This window comes from Littorina saxatilis, linkage group LG4 (assembly GCF_037325665.1).
Source record: "Littorina saxatilis isolate snail1 linkage group LG4, US_GU_Lsax_2.0, whole genome shotgun sequence".
NCBI classification, from domain to species: Eukaryota; Metazoa; Mollusca; class Gastropoda; order Littorinimorpha; family Littorinidae; genus Littorina; species Littorina saxatilis.
Window position 1 is genome coordinate 61,665,612 of NC_090248.1, and position 20,390 is coordinate 61,686,001.

Below are 20,390 nucleotides of genomic sequence, written 5' to 3' on the forward strand. Positions count from 1 at the left end.
CCCCCCCCCCCCATGCATCTCTCTCGCCTACTTTCTGTAGCCCCCTGCCGGGTTGGACCACACGGGTTTTGACCTTCGAAGGCCGCGTCGCTCGGATCACGATATACATGGAAGCCCTGTGCGTCGCGGAGTTTATCCCTGGATCATTTAGGGGCTTGCCGGGAATAGAGCAATTAGAAACAGAAGAGACACACGTCGCTAGGTAATGTCTGGCCTCCCACGCAGACTCCGATGTCTTGGCAACGATGCTCTACTTCTAGCAATAGTAAATCTATGGTCTTAGGGTCTGCGCCGGTAAGCAGACGACAGTCACGCTGAGTTTCCACCAGGCCAGATTCACAACACAGCACCGATGAATATCTCGTCTTGTTAGGTTTGCTTTGGCAGCAGGTTTAGAGTGCGACGCGTGGCGATGTGATGTGGACCCGAGGCGCGAAGGACCCCCAGGAAGAAGTACGACAGAAGCGATGGGCTCGGGAGAGGGACCCCCGAGGCCGCCCTGCGAGATCTGTGTGTGGGTCACCGCGAGTGCCGAGTGGTCATCGCGTCACGTCACAGAACCGCGCCACTCGACTGGGGAACCTATCCTCGCCGCCACGGGCTTCTGGCTCGGGGGGTTCCCTCGCCGTGATTTGCCGTCCGGGAGTTGCTACCCTCCTGTATGAAAGCAAAGACCCCCTCCGATATACCCCCCTTGTCTTGCGCTTTCTGCTTTATAAGCCGCGTCGATCTCACTGGCACTCTCATTTCGAATCAGCTAACGCCAAGGAAAAGTGGGGAAAAGCGCTCTTGTTATTTGGTTAGTACTTTTGATTGTTTTGTTGCTGCGTGATTGAGATGTTATTGTTATGCTTCTGTTTAATCGTCTTTTTTATGCGTTGCTCGTTCCTGGGTTTGTTTGATTTATTCAGTGCATTGCTTTTTCTGGTGGCAGTGTTTCAGTTTGAATTGTGCCGGTTACTTCTAGCATTGGTGAATTTTATCACGTTAACAATTAATTTTGATTTACATGTTTGATTTCTGACAACTGTGTTCTGACCGATTATCACGCCCTTGATCCGAGGAGTACTCGGTGCCTTCGCAGTGCACTGTGTTGAATTTAGCCATGTTTGGATATCACTCGGGTCACCGCGAGTGGTAAAACCGGCACGGTTGGCCTAGTGGTAAGGCGTCCGCCCCGTGATCGGGAGGTCGTGGGTTCGAACAAACACACACACACACACACACACACACACACACACACACACACACACACACACACACATTTCATGTCTGCCATCGCGTCAACTAATTTTTTAATCAAATGAACTTGTGCGATTTTATCGAATTAAGAAACAAAGGAAGGGCAAATGTCAATCGGTCCACTGATTCAAGCAGTTGAAGAAGGAAGCTAAGATTATGCAGGACTTGCAATAGAACCAAAGTCTGCTAGAAAAGTAGAATGGTTGGAACTTCTAAGGGCACCTTGTCCCTTTGCCTCCACTGTCACCACAAGATCAACAAGTCGCGTAAGGCGAAAATACAATATTTAGTCAAGTAGCTGTCGAACTCACAGAATGAAACTGAACGCAATGCCATTTTACTCGTAGCATCGTCAGGCCACCGCTCATGGCAAAGGCAGTGAAATTGACAAGAAAAGCGGGGTAGTAGTTGCGCTAAGAAGGATAGCACGCTTTTCTGTACCTCTCTTTGTTTTAACTTTCTGAGCGTGTTTTTAATCCAAACATATCATATCTATATGTTTTTGGAATCAGGAACCGACAAGGAATAAGATGAAAGTGTTTTTAAATTGATTTGGACAATTTAATTTTGATAATAATTTTTATATATTTAATTTTCAGAGCTTGTTTTTAATCCGAATATAACATATTGATATGTTTTTGGAATCAGCAAATGATGGAGAATAAGATAAACGTAAATTTTGATCGTTTTATAAATTTTTATTTTTTTTTTTACAATTTTCCGATTTTTAATGACCAAAGTCATTAATTAATTTTTAAGCCACCAAGCTGAAATGCAATACCGAACCCCGGGCTTCGTCGAAGATTACTTGACCAAAATTTGAACCAATTTGGTTGAAAAATGAGGGCGTGACAGTGCCGCCTCAACTTTCACGAAAAGCCGGATATGACGTCATCAAAGACATTTATCAAAAAAATGAAAAAAACGTTCGGGGATTTCATACCCAGGAACTCTCATGTCAAATTTCATAAAGATCGGTCCAGTAGTTTAGTCTGAATCGCTCTACACACACACACACACACACACACACGCACGCACGCACGCACATACACCACGACCCTCGTTTCGATTCCCCCTCGATGTTAAAATATTTAGTCAAAACTTGACTAAATATAACAAAGTAGAGGATGTTCGGTCAAGTTTGTATGGGTTGTGGAAGAGTTGCTTCCCTTGTTTTCATGGAAACAGCGAGGCAAGCCTACAATAGCCTACAATATTACGTGTAGCTTGCCTCACTCAGTGACAGTGTTTCTATGTAACGAAAAACATGGGAAAGCAACTCTTCCACAATCCGTAAGAATAACGACCCATTAATTTGTGGAATTCGTCTAGCGTCTTCCGTTCTCCTGGCCAGCGGGCGGGGACGTAGCTCAGTTGGTAGCGCGCTGGCTTTGTTGCCAGTTGGTCGCACCCCCCGCGGGTTAGGGGGAAGAATTTACCCGATGCTCCCCAGCATGTCGTAAGAGGCGACTAACGGATTCTGTTTCTCCTTTTACCCTTGTTAAGTGTTTCTTGTATAGAATATAGTCAATTTTTGTGAAGATTTTGGTCAAGCAGTATGTAAGAAATGTTAAGTCCTTTGTACTGGAAACTTGCATTCTCCCAGTAAGGTCATATATTGTACTACGTTGCAAGCCCCTGGAGAAATTTTTTGATTAGTGCTTTTGTGAACAAGAAACAATTAACAAGCGGCTCTATCCCATCTCCCCCCTTTCCCCGTCGCGATATAACCTTCGTGGTTGAAAACGACGTTAAACACCAAATAAAGAAGAAAGTTGGTCGCTATCAGCGTGGGTTCGATCCCCACGTTCGGCGAGAGATTTATTTCTCGGAGTCAACTTTGTGCAGACTCTCTTCGGTGTCCGAACACCCCCGTGTGCACACATGCGCACGAAAAAGATCCCACGTTCACAGCGAAAGTCTCAGGGCTTGGAAAACACGAAGACACGCATGCATCATCTCTCGTCTCCAATTATCACAAGGAACTTAGTCGATAAATATCGACAGGGGGCGGACAAATGGTTTACATGTGAAATGTGTGTATATGGGTGTGGTTCTGAAACAAACAAACAAACAAACCATGTGAACCCCCCCCCCCCCCCCCCTCCCACCGCTCGCAGGCTGAACGACTGACGTCACATGTCGCTTCGGTCTTTTCCAGAAGAACACCGCGTGTACATAATACACAATTCGATCGCGTAGCACTGCCAATGCACATTTTCGCAACGAAAACCGTGCTACTGTTTCTTGTGTGTTAAATCTGAAAGCAATATAAGTGAACGAACAATTGAAAACTGATATCACGTTACTAAACTCCCAAAAGTAATAAATTACTTCTGACTGCGGTACACAATACATTTTCAAAGCAATTTTTATTATTTTCAAGACATAAAAAATACAACGGAAAAAAAATGCAAGCAACAACAATTTTTTTTAAAGTACAGACTAAATACTGAAGCTCTCTATTTCTCTTTAGTATGTTGGATTCAGGTGTACTTACTCACAGTTGCAGACAGATACAGATTCAAACACGTGTCGAGCGTAAAACAAAAAGTGAAACTAGAGAATAACATGAACCTGAAAACTTTTAAAATATTTGTACCCAGCACCAAGAGAGATTATTGTAAAAAAAAAAAAAATGTAATACAAAGTGTGTGAGTTCTACATAAGACAGGAGAATTTACATAGCAACAGAAAACATGCTTGTAAATCACTGAGCACCAACAGTTAAAAATCACTATCGCTCACCTCATGCAGACTGAAATGCAAACCTGCACACATACATACACACAAACAAGGGGGGAGCATCCGTGGACAGGCACTAATGATATGATCAACTGCATATGTAGCTAACTTTGCCCGTCTCACACCTTGTTAATGTTAGTGTCACTGGTACGCAACCTGTTCTTCATGCTCTACTCTTTCCACCCGCGCTGCACCTTGTCCATCATTGACATTGTCCTCAGCTTGTGGTGGACTCGGATTTAAAAAAAAAAGCAGGACAGCATTTTCGAAAACATCTTCTTGCACTTTCAAAGAAATGTCAAATGCATAAACTGTGTCATAAAAAAGCACAGGCACTGTATCATTGATTTGGCACTGTTGCAGAAAGTCCTTGTCATCAGCTTTCATTTTGGCAGAGCAAGCGACACCCACAGTCCGACGAAAAATGTCCTGCATGTCAAGGAACATTTGCACAATGTTGTCTTTGACAAATGTCAGTCCTCCTCGGTTAAGCACCGTTGTCATGTCAGTTGAAGAATCACAATCACTTTCTGACAGCTCACTGAACCTCAGTGCTTCTAAACAGCGCAGTTTCTCGTATCTGTATGCACCTTTCTTGAGGCCCCAAACTTTCTTTTTTAGTTTCTTCACCACACTCCCAGCAACATACCTGATCACATCCTTCCTCACACACTGGCACCGGTCGGTCATTCGCGTTGTCTTCCTGTTTGCACCCATAGGTTGCTTCGACCAGCCTTTCAAACATCCTGAGGCAAATGGAAGCTGATGCATGAGTCGACTTGGTGACCTCTGTAATGCTTGCATGGCTTGCGTAGTACAGTGAGTGAGCCTTTTCCTTGGCCGCGTTCCGGAACTTCCCTCGTAGACCAAGGCATGACTCAAACACCTGAAGTTTGTCCCGAAGAACAGCACCTGTCAAACAGACCACAAAGTCTTACACTTGAACACATACAATAGAACCACCTTTGTATTACCTCAAACAATCTGAGAAAGCGGGTCTTTAAAAGGAGGCAGTCTTAAAATGAAGGAAAATTTACAGAAGTTATGCACAGACAAACTGACAAAATAAGGTCTTAAAAGGGAGGGATTATCAAATTGGGGGGGGGGGGGGGTGGTCCACTGTATATATATATATATACAATAATAGATTTTTATTAGTCCATATCTTGGGATAATTCCCTGCCTCGTATAACTTTAAAAGAAAGGCAAACACACACACCATTGTATCCAAAAAGAACACTTGCACATTGACAAGTCTGGAATGTGTACGCGAATGATCAACAATAATTACACGTATGCCATACAGGGAGCACTGCTTACTTGTCATGTATATATGACAGCTTATTCTCAGCGTAACTGAATAACTTGAAATTTAAACTTGAAATTGTTTTACATTATAAGCAAAAGTGAAAACACTACTCCAACAAAATTGTATTCATTCATACAGTGTTTCCCTAAACACTTACAGTCCAAGGTTTTAACATGGCTTCACAGATCAGCTGACAGGCATTCATTTTCTGCAATCTCACTGCACACCTCTTCCAAAAGTGGAACTGTCACCTGTTGACATTTAAAAACACATGTAAATGTACACACAGTGACACAATAAAAAATCATGCGTAATGAGAATTATCCAAAAATATTATATGATGCACTGGTGTCAAATGTGTTATGGTATTTTATGTTATCACAGAATCTAAGTCTTGAAAAATACACATGTTCACACAAAAATATGGCAAATACCACATGAGACTGAAATATACACAAATCTGCAGTAACTTGACTGAGAAATCACAAGCGGGTGTAGTTGTAGGCATCACAATCACAAGACAAACAAATTCTGCCTTTATGTTTAATATTTTTCAACAATAAATGTTGCAAATGTAACGAATAACTTCTCACCTTTTGTGAAATAATACTTTGAGCTTGACACACTTCTGACTGTACAGGGGTTTTCATCAACAACAAAAGTGGTGCTTGCTTCCTGAAACAAAATTATTCAATGATGAAAAGAACTGAATGTGGCAGTGTTCAAAGTGATATTCAAACTTGTATACAACTATCAGTACCTATACTGTAAAACGAGAAGGCTATAGTATGTGTCATTCAGTGTTTTGTGCTGTAACAATGAAATGCAATCAATGCAAGTTCTTGTAGTCTAGAAATAAATACAACAATAATTTCAATTGAAACCACAAACTAGTCAAATAAATTGTGTAAATAGTTGGACAAAGAGATGCTTATTAACCCAGGGAAATAACAGGATTTCTTAGCAAAACTTTCCCAACCCAATTACCTGATTCAGTCCGGCTTTTCTGCTTTTAACACTTACTTTCAGTTTCACTAGAATATATCACAACTACAAGAATAACAATGGAACAGGAATGAGATTTTGTTTTGTTTTTGTAAACTACATCAGGATTTAACTAGTTTGGAAGCTCTGCTTACATACAAAATACAGACAGTGACGTTCAATCGTGGTGGCTGATCAGATCAGTGCACTGACAGACGGACGATTCGATTTGATCGCTTCACCACGCCTTTCCAACTATGTGCTCCCATACAGTTTTGGTAGATACATGCTTGTGCAAGTATGTTATTAGTATTACCAATATGAATCTTATTTTCCTTTCGATGGTCAGTTTTACTCACCTCTGTAACGGCAGTCACCTCTGCGAATGCTGTCGAAGAATCTAACCGAAAGTAAACATTCTGGGAATCTACGCGCATCGGCCTTGACGCAAGTTCAATACTGAGCCAATGAGCGCCGCGCGGCGCGGCGATCCAGTCTATCTCTTTTGAGGCCTTGCAAGGTTTTGACGGCAACAATAATTGTTGTAGTTCTCTAAGACTTTATTTCTGTTTGATTTGTAATATGTTGGGAAGACATATTTATCAATTGATCAACAAAATAAAACATAATAAAAAACGACACAACGTACGTACATTGTTAAAATTATTATTGGCCAACGTTGAACATTTAACGAAGGCCTCAATCTTCCCGCACCGTGGACCAGATTAGTCTAGTAGGTGCTTGATTTTGGTATTTTGATTTTACATAACATTAAACCTGTCTTGGGGTTTATGGTCATGGCAACAGCCATAATTAAATTATATCATGTATAATATTACATTTCAGCATATTTGAATTACATGTCATCATACCAAACTGTCATACATTTTTATTCCCACATCATTCTGATTGATCACAACCAAACCTACTATCAGTGGACACATCCAAATGTAAGCGCCTGTTCTTGACAACTTTTATTCGATCTAAAAATAGCAACTTGCTGGGTTCTTTGTCGCCAACAGACACTGTTTGGCCTGTAGGTAAAATGTACAATGTATTTTCTGATTTGTGCACAAAAGCTTTTTTTCTTTTTTTCTTTTTTTTAACATAACAATGTTTAATGTCACTGTATGTTTAAAAGACCATGGTCATATTTGTAAAAAAAATGTTAAATTAGAAAATAAATAACATTTTGGTTCATGATTTTTCCTACACCTGTGCTGAAAATAAGAAATAAAAATGTCGGTATATAAGTCACTCAAATACAGCAAGCTATGAATGGCTCGGTTTGAGTTTGTTGCAGTTGACCCTGCACAATGCGACGTATCATGTTTTTGTTAAACAATTTTGACGTCACCCCTCCCATAGGGTGACGTATTTCACAACTTCCTGTGTTACACAAACTCTGTGATGACCAATTTTGACGTCACCCCTCCCATAGGGTGACGGATTTCACAACTTTCTACAGATGAACAATGTTGCCTTCACCCCTCCCATAGGGTGACGGATGTCACAACTTCCTGTGTACACAAACTGATGACGTATTTCACAACAAAATGGCGCTGCCCATGGTCAACCTCTAAACTATCCGTATAGAATGGGGGCGTCCTCGCCCCCATAATGATCGTATTTCGATACTTTGACTCGAGACAAACCCAATGCTGGTGTGTCGAAGAAGACAGCCACAGCAGGCTTGTTCGAATCAAAGTATCACACCATATCTTCAACGTATTACCAATACCTGTCCCAATATAGACCAGTTGGTCTAAGAGGACGTTAAACCCTAATAGTCAGTCAGTCAGTCCTGGCCAGCTCAGTCCCAGGGAGAAACTCAGATGCCTTGTTCTGGAATGGTCCGCATTTAATGAGGTTAGCCGCCCACAGCAAACCAGCCCCCGTGGAAAAGCCTGAGGGGTGTGGTTTTGGTGCTAGCTAGCACCGGTCAAAAGTGAAGAGGGGAGTGGTGCAGTGGTGTGCAGTGCCAGCTCACCGCTACGACCAACGCAAGTCATCTTTGAGTAGGGTTTTTGAGGGCATGCGACTGAATCCGTGGTGAAATCTGACCGCTGCACGTTCGGGTGAATTCCCAGGCTGACTGAGACTCGGTGTGAGTGGGTGTGATTTTCTTGGCGCATATAAATGTCGGTGGAATAGTTACGGAATTGAACCCTGATCTGATGTGTTTGCCATTAGGTGTGGCATTAGGCGTTGGGAGTGTCGGTGTTGTTTGCACAACGTAACGCAATATGTGTCATGACCTAGACTTAATGTGACATTAGTAATAGATATGGACAGGCTGTCCACAAATATGTTTCAAAAGTGAAGCGTTTCATTGTACTTTTACATCCAGTTTGACAATTCTGCCTGACTGGGTGGCCGAGTGGTAACGCACTTGCGCTCGGAAGCGAGAGGTTGCGAGTTCGACCCTGGGTCAGGGCGTTAGCAATTTTCTCCCCCCTTTCCTAACCTAGGTGGTGGGTTCAAGTGCTTGTCTTTGGATGAGACGAAAAACCGAGGTCCCTTCGTGTACACTACATTGGGGTGTTCACGTTAAAGATCCCACGATTGACATAAGGGTCTTTCCTGGCAAAATTGTATAGGCATAGATAAAAAATGTCCACCAAAATACCCGTGTGACTTGGAATAATAGGCCGTGAAAAGTAGGATATGCGCCGAAATGGCTGCGATCTGCTGGCCGATGTGAATGCGTGATGTATTGTGTAAAAAATTCCATCTCACACGGCATAAATAAATCCCTGCGCCTTGAATATGTGCGCGATATAAATTGCATAAAATAAAAAAATTAAAACATAGAAATAAATCCCTGCGCTTAGAACTGTACCCACGGAATACGCGCGATATAAGCCTCATATTGATTGATTGATTGATTGAATTCTAGTATCTTTATTGGTAGGATGTGTTAATGTTCAATCATGTCATATATTTCTTTATTTCTTCACTGGTTTTCATAATCTTGGTACAGTTGAATTTGGCCGATGGACGCCGGTATACTTACATCTGATGTCAAACTCACCACAAACATACGTGCTCACTTAACTTACTTCAAGTTATTATTTTTTTCAGTGTTTATTTATTTTACGAAACAAATGGCAACTTACCATTTTGTTTTCATTGGAAGAAGCGGAAAGCCCGCGCTATCCGCTGGAACCAGCTTGGAATTTTTTTTGGTGCAACACGTTTATCGAGAGATACTAGAATTTTGTTGGTAATTGAGCCTTTGTGGCCTTCGATACGAAAAACGAATAAACGCATCGCTGAAGCCACTTGTTCTTCACATTTTGCATATTTCTTCTAAATTTCTAAAAGGCATATTTCTTTTAAATCTCTGAAATCATGCCTGTATTAAAACACAGGTATCAATTCTTACCGTAAAATTGCGGAGTCATGTGACCATGTACCTATGCAAGGTGGAAGTTACTATTTACTCAAATGATGTTTATGATAATTAGATAGAATAAGTCTTACCGTAATCTAGCCATTGCCAGTTCTTTTATTACACCCCCGGTATAGGGGTGTGTATAGGTTTCACTCGATGTGTTTGTGTGTTTGTGGCGGTGTTTGTGTTCGCAAGTAGATCTCAAGAAATCCTGGAACGCCGAAGAAGAAGAAGAAAATCAGTGTGTGTCGTTGTGAAAAGAGGTCAATGAATATGGGAGCATCTCGTTACTCCCTCGTATTGTTACTCCACCGGCTCGTTACTCCCCCCGCTTGTTACTAACCCTAACCCTAACCCTAACCCTAAGGGGGAGTAACGAGGTGATCCCATGAATATAACCTCAGACCATAGATCTACAAAGGTCGCTTTACTTGTAATGACATCCACCTGTCGTATTATTATATGCTTAGCGGTGCGAAAGATACGTTGAGAAAGTAGAGCAATAACCATGTACGTAAAGGGGTGTGGATGGGGAGGGCCTAGGGGGTAAAGCCAGAGTGGGAGGTGGGGGGAGGAAGATGTGTGTGTGTGTGGGGGGGGGGGGGGGGGGGGTGGAAGGTCAGTTTCTTCGGGTGACGAGCCCAGAGCTCGACTGAGGTGCGGCCCGGTGTAGGCGGCCGATCAGTGAATCGTGCTAAGCGTGTGCAGAAATTAAGCGGATTAATTTGTTTCACCTCACTTCCACCGCGGTCCCGGCCCACGTCCCATAACACTGGGCCTGAGAGAGATCCACGGTGACACCCCAGGCAGCAAAGCACACCTGGCTATTTGTTGCCCGGCTCTCCGCTCTACCAAGTTTCTCCAATTCTCCTCTGGGACTTGCACTCTACAGCTAGACATCTTGCTTGCTTGCTTGCTCCGTCCATCCCAGAGTCATCATCTTTCTGTCTGTGACCGCTCGGCCTGTACCTAACCTCCAGGTAATTTTCTTCTTCTTCTTCTTTTTCTTCTTCATCTGCGTTGATGGGCTGAAACTCCCACGTTCACTTGTGTTTTTAGACGAGTGGGGTTTTACGTGTATGACCGATTTACTCCGCCATTCAGGCAGCCATATACTGCTTTCGAAAGATATATATATGCTTGGTATTTTTTGGCCAAGTTTCTATAACCCACCGAACTCTGTCGATCGACACTCGGCCAATGAATAGACTGCAATTAACTAACCACTCGTTTGCTGTAGTTCTTGTCTTGTCAGTCTCCTTGGCAGAATCGTGATTATGGCAGTTGCCAGGTGCCAGTGGTGTGTGTGTGGATGTAATCACTTCTAGACGAGGTGGAGAGTGATTGTGGGTTGTGGGATGATGACCGTTGGTCTTCGCCCTCAGGCAGTCAAGGGAATTGGGCTGGACTTTTCTATGGTCGGTTGGTCGTTAGAAGTTAAAGGCCATCTCCGCCTTGTGAAAACAATTCGCCTCACCGTCTCAGGTCCGGCCATGCTTTAACCTGGGATAAGCCCACCCCTCCTCTTGGTCACATACCAACGGTAGAAAGCCTGTCTTTTTACATTTAGTCAAGTTTTGACTAAATGTTTTAACGTAGAGGGGGGAATCGAGACGAGGGTTGTGGTGTATGTGTGTGTGTGTGTGTGTGTGTCTGTCTGTGTGTGTGTGTAGAGCGATTCAGACCAAACTACTGGACCGATCTTTATGAAATTTGACATGAGAGTTCCTGGGAATGATATCCCCGGACGTTTTTTTTCTTTTTTTCGATAAATACCTTTGATGACGTCATAGCTGGCTTTTTGTAAAAAGTTGAGGCGGCACTGTCACACCCTCATTTTTCAATCAAATTGATTGAAATTTTGGCCCAGCAATCTTCGACGAAGGCCGGACTTCGGTATTGCATTTCAGCTTGGTGGCTTAAAAATTAATTGATGACTTTGGTCATTAAAAATCTGAAAATTGTAAAAAAAAAATTTGTTTTTAAAACGATCCAAATTTACGTTTATCTTATTCTTCATCATTTTCTGATTCCAAAAACATATAAATATGTTATATTTGGATTAAAAACAAGCTCTGACAATTAAAAATATAAAAAAAATTATTAAAATACAATTTCCGAAATCGATTTAAAAACAATTTCATCTTATTCCTTGTGGGTTCCTGATTCCAAAAACATATAGATGTGATATGTTTGGATTAAAAACACGCTCAGAAAGTTAAAAAGAATAGAGATAAAGAAAAGCGTGCTATCCTTCTCAGCGCAACTACTACCCCGCTCTTCTTGTCAATTTCACTGCCTTTGCATCGAGCGGTGGACTGACGATGCTACGAGTATACGCTCTTGCTGTAAAAATGCAGTGAGTTCAGTTTCATTCTGTTAGTTCGACAGCTTGACTAAATGTTGTAATTTCGCCTTACGCGACTTGTTTAAGAATTGATTTCGTTAAAGGCACTAGTACCTTTTTCGGAAATTAGGTCATCAACAAATTCCAACTCATCACAACAAGCAGTCAAAGTGTTGATTTTGTTGGTATGTGACCAAGTGGAGGGGTGGTCTTATCCCGTGTAACACCCAGGCTGTTCAGTGTTGGTATGTGACCAAGTGGAGGGGTGGTCTTATCCCGTGTAACACCCAGGCTGTTCAGTGTTGGTATGTGACCAAGTGGAGGGATGGTCTTATCCCGTGTAACACCCAGGCTATTCATTGTTGGTATGTGACCAAGTGGAGGGGTGGTCTTATCCCATGTAACACCCAGGCTGTTCAGTGTTGGTATGTGACCAAGTGGAGGGGTGGTCTTATCCCGTGTAACACCCAGGCTGTTCAGTGTTGGTATGTGACCAAGTGGAGGGGTGGTCTTATCCCGTGTAACACCCAGGCTGTTCAGTGTTGGTATGTGACCAAGTGGAGGGGTGGTCTTATCCCGTGTAACACCCAGGCTGTTCAGTGTTGGTATGTGACCAAGTGGAGGGGTGGTCTTATCCCGTGTAACACCCAGGCTGTTCAGTGTTGGTATGTGACCAAGTGGAGGGGTGGTCTTATCCCGTGTAACACCCAGGCTGTTCAGTGTTGGTATGTGACCAAGTGGAGGGGTGGTCTTATCCCGTGTAACACCCAGGCTGTTCAGTGTTGGTATGTGACCAAGTGGAGGGGTGGTCTTATCCCATGTAACACCCAGGCTGTTCAGTGTTGGTATGTGACCAAGTGGAGGGGTGGTCTTATCCCGTGTAACACCCAGGCTGTTCAGTGTTGGTATGTGACCAAGTGGAGGGATGGTCTTATCCCGTGCCAAAGCCTGGCCAGGTGTGAGACAGTGAAGCGAATTGTTTTCACGTGGCAGAGTGGACCTTTAAGTGGCTAGTTGGTGAAGTTTATAGCAAGCTAAGGGAAATGGTGGTTTTCAGGCACTAGACTTGGAGACAAAATCGGACCAAGCACTGATTCTTACTTCATTCTTGCACTGCTAATTTAAGTAAGCCTGACATAAATTCTGATGTAACCGTGTTCTGTATGATAAAAGCGGCTTACTCACGATATGCACATCGCTGGAAATATCTAAATACACGCAAGTTCGGTCGACAGAAGAAGGTTTGTATGTCACATATGAGGAATTGTGAAAGAGGGTCCCTGACTTCTTCATCACAACTGAGTAGCATAGAATCTTTATTTTATTTTATTGAAAGTTCGTTTTATTGCTCAAGTGGATTTTTTTGCAAGACCTTGATGGATTGCATCGGTTGATTAAGAATATTCAAAGGCATAATTTAGAATATTGCCTCGAAAAGAAAAACGTGTTAAAACAAAACAAAAACTTTAAGGTAATGACACAGCAATATTCTTAATCAAGAATGTTCAATCATAAAAGATTTCCTTTTTCTTGTTTCTGCGGCTGCGCAAGTTATTTTGCCTACACACACACAGAGCGAGAGAGAGAGAGAGAGAGAGAGAGAGACAGTTACAGTTACGACTGAGTGTTGATATTATTGGACCACTCTGAGTCAATTATGCAAGTTGTTTGCCCGACCAGTTGGTAACCAGAGGATAAAGGACAATAGAAGGACCGTTGGCCGTTCCACAATTCCTTTCAGTTGTTGAAAAAAGGCACTAGGAGGACTGTTGACCATTTCGTAATTCCTTCCCGTTGTTTGTGCATTGGGGCAATCTGTGAGCCGTTGATCGTTTTGTAATGACGTTCCGCGTGTTGGTGCATTGCCTGTGGTAACGGGCCCACGATACATGGTGGGTTTGCGGCGACTGGCAAAGAGTAATTAGCAGACTCTACAGCGACCGCTCTGTCAGCGTCAATCAGGCAGACCCTCCTCGTGCTAATACTGTTGGTTTAACCCACCCGCCGTGACGGGATTAAGGGTGGCGGCCAATGGATGGACTCTGACCTCGGGTACTTGTTGCCCGGGTGGATGAACCCAGTGTCTGGGTGGGGCCGTGCATACCACCGCAGACGATTAGCTACTTGATGCGCTATGTTGGCTATTTTTCACTGTCTTTGGTAATGATGTAGCCTAAAGGCCTTCTTTAAGTCAGCCCGAATTTGACTTCGCGAAGTCTTTTTACCCAAAACCTCAGTGTCAAAGCTTCGTGTTCGAGCTTGGTGAGGTAGACTCGGAGAAGCCAACTTTGCCCAGTTACTATCAATTGATACCATTGTGGCAGATGCCGTATGCTGTGGAGGAGAAGTATATCAAACAATAAATATCATCATCTGTATTACGAACAGTGCTGCAGAAATATTCACTGTCCGCGAGCATTGTTATAAGCTGAACTGTGTATTGTAAAATATGCAGAACTGTGTATTGTAAAATATGCAGAACTGTGTATTGTAAAGTATGCCAGGTAGAATAATTATGTGAATTCACACACACACACACACACACGCACACACACACACACAGAGTACATATTACCTAATTTTTCTACCTTTTGTGCTCAGAGATTACGTTTTATGAATGCATAATAACCAAACACAAAGAGAGAGAAAGAAAAAGAAGAGGCTGAACTGATAAAACTGACGACGGATGGAAGAATGTTAACGACAGACAGGCAGGCAGTAAGTGCTGGCCCTCGTTCAAGTCTCACAGATCCATATGGTTTAGCTAATAATTACAGCCAACACAATTATTGGTGTTAATCCAGCCCCAAACAATCCCTGGCCGGTGATTACTTGAGTGTGTTGCGTTACACTGTGCATGCAGAGTGGAGGTGAGATGTCAGCCCTAATCATCTTAAGTCGCGGCAACACGTGTGTGTGTGACGTTTGACGAAAAGTTTCGCTTAACTGCCGGACTTGCTGCGGTGTTAGTACGCAACACGTCACAATCAGTACGTCGTGCGTGAACATTTTGCATTGTGCCGCAGTGTGCAGCGGAGTTTTCAGATTTGAATGCAAAGCCCCTGTCTGCCAGTCTGACCTTTCCGTGTGTGTGTGTGCCGTGTGCCGTGCAGTGTGTGCGTGCGTGTGTGCGTGCGTGCGCGTGTGCGTGCGTGCTGTGTGCGTGTGTGTGTGCGTGCGTGCGTGCGTGCGTGCTGTCTTGTCTGTCTGTCTGTGGCCAAATTTGTCCATTTTAGCAACAAATTAAATGTCAGGTCTATGTCCGCCGAGGCAGTTACTGGAAATAAACGGTTTAAATAATCATAATTCTTTTTACTGGTGATGGTGTAACTGGAATTCACAACGAGATTCCCACCGCTTTTCTTTGCTACAGTTTTGCGAAACTTGAAATACACACACCTGTTTCGGATTGCTACAAATGGAGTCACGTTTGGGGAAAAGCAACTACGGTGCTGTGTTGATTCCGGTGCCTGTGGTGAGGGCGTGCTGTGGAAACAGGGCCACACGGACATGGCGTTGACACCATATAAGTGTCCTACTTTTTTTGTACTCCTTTGTTGCCATGGAGATATACACACACACACACACACACACTGTGACACACTACAAATGACACTCGCCTGTGCGATTACACACACGCATTACACAATCTTCTCTGTCGTCTTAGTAACTAAAGGTTGATGATCATGATTGTGTCCTTGGTTTGAAGCAAGCGTAATTATGCTTGTTTGTTGAGGAATTGAAAGGAATTATCGACATTGATCTTTACAATGTTCAGAGGCTTGCTCACCACTGAAGTCAGTCATCATATAAGGAGAACGAAAAAGTTGTACATTCAAAAAGAATGAACTCTGGGGAAGGACGGAGTGTGGGGTCCACAGTCCCAGATAGAGCGAGTTGGATTAGATTGTCTGCGGCTAATCGGTCCCCATATTGACCGATCTCTGCTAATTCCCTCACGCCTTTCTGGGCCCAGCGCCTTGGGGCCTGGTCGAGGGCGATAACTCTGCCTCGCTGTCAGTGGAGGCGGTGAAGCGACAGTGGAACTGGAAAGCCATTTTACTGAGACCTAACAAAATCTGAGAAACCCGGGTCTTAAAAGAGGGGGGAGTCTTAAAGTGGGGGTAAATTTACAGAGGTTGTGAACCGAAAATCTGAGGAAGCAGGGTCTTACAAAGGGGAGGGTGGTCTCATATTGAAGAAGGGGGGGGGGGGGGGGTGGGGTCAAGTTACTGTAAGTAAAAGAGGCTAAAGTGGTGCGTGCCGTTTGCTCTGCTCATTTCTGCTTGACTGCATATGCAAAAGGCGACAACAGCGACGTGATTGAGATTGGTACCGTGCTGACCCGGGGAGAGAGAGAGAGGGGAGGGGGGGGAGGGAGAGAGAGAGAGAGAGAGGGAGATAGAGAGAGGCCGAAGAGAGAGAGGGGGAGAGAGAGAGATAGAGGGAGATAGAGAGAGGGAGAGAGAGAGGGGGGAGAGGGAGAGAGAGATAGAGGAAGATAGAGGGAGATAGAGAGAGGGAGAGAGAGAGGGGGGAGAGGGAGACAGAGATAGAGGAAGATAGAGGGATATAGAGAGAGGGAGAGAGATAGAGGAAGATAGAGGGAGAGAGAGAGGGGGAGAGGGAGAGAGAGATAGAGGAAGATAGAGGGAGAGCGGAGAGAGGGGCGAGAGAGATAGAGGGATAGAGAGAGGGAGAGAGAGAGGGAGAGAAAGATAGAGGGAGATAGAGAAAGGGAGAGAGAGAGCGGGAGAGAGAGATAGAGGGAGATAGAGGGAGATAGAGAGAGAGAGAGGGGGAGAGAGATAGAGGAAGATAGAGGGATATAGGAAGAGTGAGAGGGAGAGAGAGAGAGAGAGGAAGATAGAGAGAGAGAGAGGGATAGAGAGAGAGAGAGAGATAGAGGAAGATAGAGGGATAGAGAGAGGGGGGAGAGAGATAGAGGAAGATAGAGGGATATATAGAGAGGGAGAGGGAGACAGAGAGAGAGGAAGATAGAGAGAGGGGGAGAGAGAGAGAGAGGAAGATAGGGAGAGAGAGAGAGAGGGGGAGAGAGAGAGAGTAAGATGGAGGGAGAGAGAGAGAGGGGGAGATAGAGGGAGGGAGAGAGAGAGAGATGTATAGCTTTCTGTCCGACTATGGCTTTTCTCAATTACATGCATATCTTTTTCTGTCCTCAGAATGACTAAGAATCCTGACGAAGAGAACAGCACGGAACAAACCGAGGACGCTGTCAAGTCAGAGGAAGAACCTGGGAGACGGGACCAGCAAACAGAAGACACGACTGCCGCCTCAGAAGAACCAGCTAAGACTGAGGAACAAACAGAGGACACGCCCGACAAGGCTGAAGACACACCTCCTGCAGCAGACGGCACACCTCCAGTAACTGAGGACACGCCCAAAGCAGAAGAAGACACGCCCAAAGCAGAAGACATGCCCAAAGCTGAAGACACACTCAAAGCAGAAGTGGACACGCCCAAAGCAGAAGACACACCCCCTGCAGCAGAAGACACACCCCCTGCAGCAGAATACACACATCCTGCAGCAGAAGACACACCTCCAGTAACTGAAGACACGCCCCAGGCAGCCGAAGAAACACCCGCTGCAGCAGAAGAACCCGCCCAAGCGACGGAAGAGAGCGACGAGGCAGACACAGCAGATATGGACAAGCAGGCAGACAACGACGCAGCCGCTGAGGAGGCGACCAGGGAAGAGAATAAACCCACTGACTGCGTTGAAGAGACGGTCACCGCTGAAGAACCGGCAGCAGAGGAGAGGGGAGAGAAAGCAGAGGATGCCACTGATGGGGCTGCCCCAGCTTCCGAGTCTGCCGCTAACGCCGAGAGCAGTGACACACCTGCGACAGAAACAACACCCCACGACGCAGACTATGAAGATGACTTTTCTAAGATGTCTGAGAAGTCAGACCGAGGGAAGGTTGTGGCCGGTGGCGTGGCTGTGGTTGGCCAGGATGCTTCGGACGAACAAGCTGCAACAACCAGCACATCCCCCACCCCCAGCTCTAAGGATGAGGCGCGGGCAGAAGCGGGCGCTGTGGTTCCCGTCCCTGCAGCCATGAGGAAGTCGGACGGTCGCAGCTTGGTGGAGGAGGGGGGCGACACCCGAGGCGAGGACCGTAGCGGGACTCAGAACGAGGGCACAGATGACTCCAGAGGTCAAGGCCAGTGGAAGCCGGAGGAGGAGGCCTTCCTGGAGTCGTCGCTAGGCAACCAGTCGGCAGAGAAGGAAGCCCTGCAGAAGGTGATTGAGGAGAAGGTGAAGGTGCAGAAGGAGTACGATGACCTCAAGGGACGCTACCTGGCGCTGGAGGAGGGCAGTCAGCACTGGCAGCTGGAGGCGGCCATGCTCAAGGAGCGCTGTCAGGAGCTGGAGGCCCGCGTTAAGGAGCTGGAGGCCAAGGAGGCCCAGCTCAGCGAGTACGAGCAGTGGGGCAAGGACAACGAGGCCAAGGTCAAGGACCTCCAAGGTCGCCTGGGCAAACTGGCCGAGGAGGACGCGGACAAGGACCGACGTATCCAGAAGCTGCAGAACGACCTTCAGGAAACCAACTCCAGGCTGGTGGCCGCTGAGCGTCAGGCTGTGGTAAACAAGGAGGCGGCCGCACGACAGCCTCCCGTCCAACAGTCCAAAACATGCGTGGTCATGTAGGCTGCAGCATCACCAGCCTCCCTGCATTCTTAACACTGTATGCCTTATTGGTGTCACCCCCTCTCTGTGCTTCTCGACTCGGTGTATGTGACAAACGACAAACAGTCATATGTGATCAAGTCATGTGATCTTCTCCAAAGTCTGCTGAATTCTTAGACTTCATTACTGTCACTTGAATGACTTTTTAATATTTTCATCGTGATCTGATGCCTAGTTTTTGGTATCTGCATTGTACATTGTTTTATTCCCACTATCAATTCCGATGATCTTTGAAAACTGAACATAATGTGCCCCCCCCTGCAAAATATGGATAATTTTTAGCTACTAGCGCTAGATCTGAATGCTCAAGACTTTAAATTTAATGGATCGTTGTGAATTCAGACAAATTCATTGTCAAAACAAGATAATGTTTAAAATGCATTAAATGATTTATTTAGTTGATTGTTTAAAAATGTAAAATCATCTGCCTTTAAGTGCCTGCAGTGGACTGCAAATATAATTGTCTGTCTTGCCCCTGATTGCAGTGTTAGTTGGTTATCAGAAACCGATGTTTGTATGAACGCTGCACTATCAAATCTCAATGTAAAGGCTTTGTGGCAAATTGCTCAGCGTTTTGCTTTCCTTTCTGAGAATCTCTTTATTTTAAGCAGGTGATCGCTAAGGGATTGATTGAAGAGGGCCTTACATGCGACATAGACATAACACTGCGGTCTTCTGGTGTGCAGGCCTGTCAGTTCACAATGCAGATAAGATTTGCAGGTTTAAAACTATGCGGATTGTCAGGGTTGCTTTTGGGCAAAGGGTGGGGGTGGGGGGAGGGAGAAAGGGGAACACGATTGTTTACTTTTTTGTTTTCAGTTTGATGATTACAGATTAGTGCTAAGACTGAACATGAAAGTGTGTGCTTGACTTGTGTACATTAGGCACACAAAAAAAGTCTGTTTACCGTAACATAGGCAAAAAAAAATAGGGTCGGTAGGTCGGGATTTTTTTATTTATTTTTTTTCCTCCCAAAAAACATATTTTTAAGTTATTTTGCCCAAAAACAAAGACTTTTTTTTCTTCCCCCAAATGCCAAAAAAAGAGTCTAGGGTCGCGCGAAAAAATAGGGTCGGTCGGGATACCGCAAACAGACTTTTTGTTGTTGTTGCCTTATGTCAATGTCAGCAACTTTTGTTGCACACAAGATATTTTGTCATAAAAATGTAATGACTGAAGCATTTCATCCATCTTCTTTATTAGCGGTTATAATTATTTTTGATGCACATTTTCATTTCTTCATGAATTTTTATTCGTCCCTTATCATTCCCCAACTTGAAAAGGAAACACAATCTGAATGATTAGATGTGTTGTATATTTGTGTGTGATTGTACTGGAAACTTGCATTCTCCCAGTAAGGTAATGTATTGTACTACGTTGCAAGCCCCTGGAGCAAATTTTTGATTAGTGCAGCGCTTTTGTGAACAAGAAACAATTGACAAGTGGCTCTATCCCATCTCCCCCCTTTCCCCGTCGCGATATAACCTTCGTGGTTGAAAACGACGTTAAACACCAAATAAAGACAGAAAGAAAGAACATTCATGGTACTGCATGAAATGTTTCAACCATTTTCTGTCTTGGTAAATAACTGTTGGGAGTGCTGAGACAATCATGGAACAAATAACATTAACAGCATTATTTCTCACCATGTGAGA

At 44.4% G+C, this 20,390-nt stretch overlaps 1 protein-coding gene and 1 long non-coding RNA gene across 2 annotated transcripts in view; one reads left to right on the forward strand and one right to left on the reverse strand.

Moving 5' to 3' along the window:
* The window catches only part of LOC138965289 (putative surface protein SACOL0050), a 20,637-nt gene extending 1,146 nt beyond the window's left edge, over positions 1-19,491 (forward strand). Inside the window, exon 2 of the mRNA XM_070337419.1 lies at positions 17,208-19,491. Coding sequence (XP_070193520.1) covers positions 17,209-18,696 — 1,488 coding nt within the window. The 5' untranslated portion in view covers position 17,208 and the 3' untranslated portion in view covers positions 18,697-19,491. The remainder of the gene's footprint in view (positions 1-17,207) is intronic.
* Positions 3,329-7,908, reverse strand: LOC138965288 (uncharacterized). Its single transcript, XR_011455395.1, has 4 exons — positions 6,640-7,908; positions 5,890-5,971; positions 5,454-5,547; positions 3,329-4,899 (listed from the first exon to the last, which is right to left on the reverse strand). It is a non-coding gene; the product is annotated as an uncharacterized lncRNA (long non-coding RNA).
* Positions 19,492-20,390: the final 899 nt, after the last annotated feature.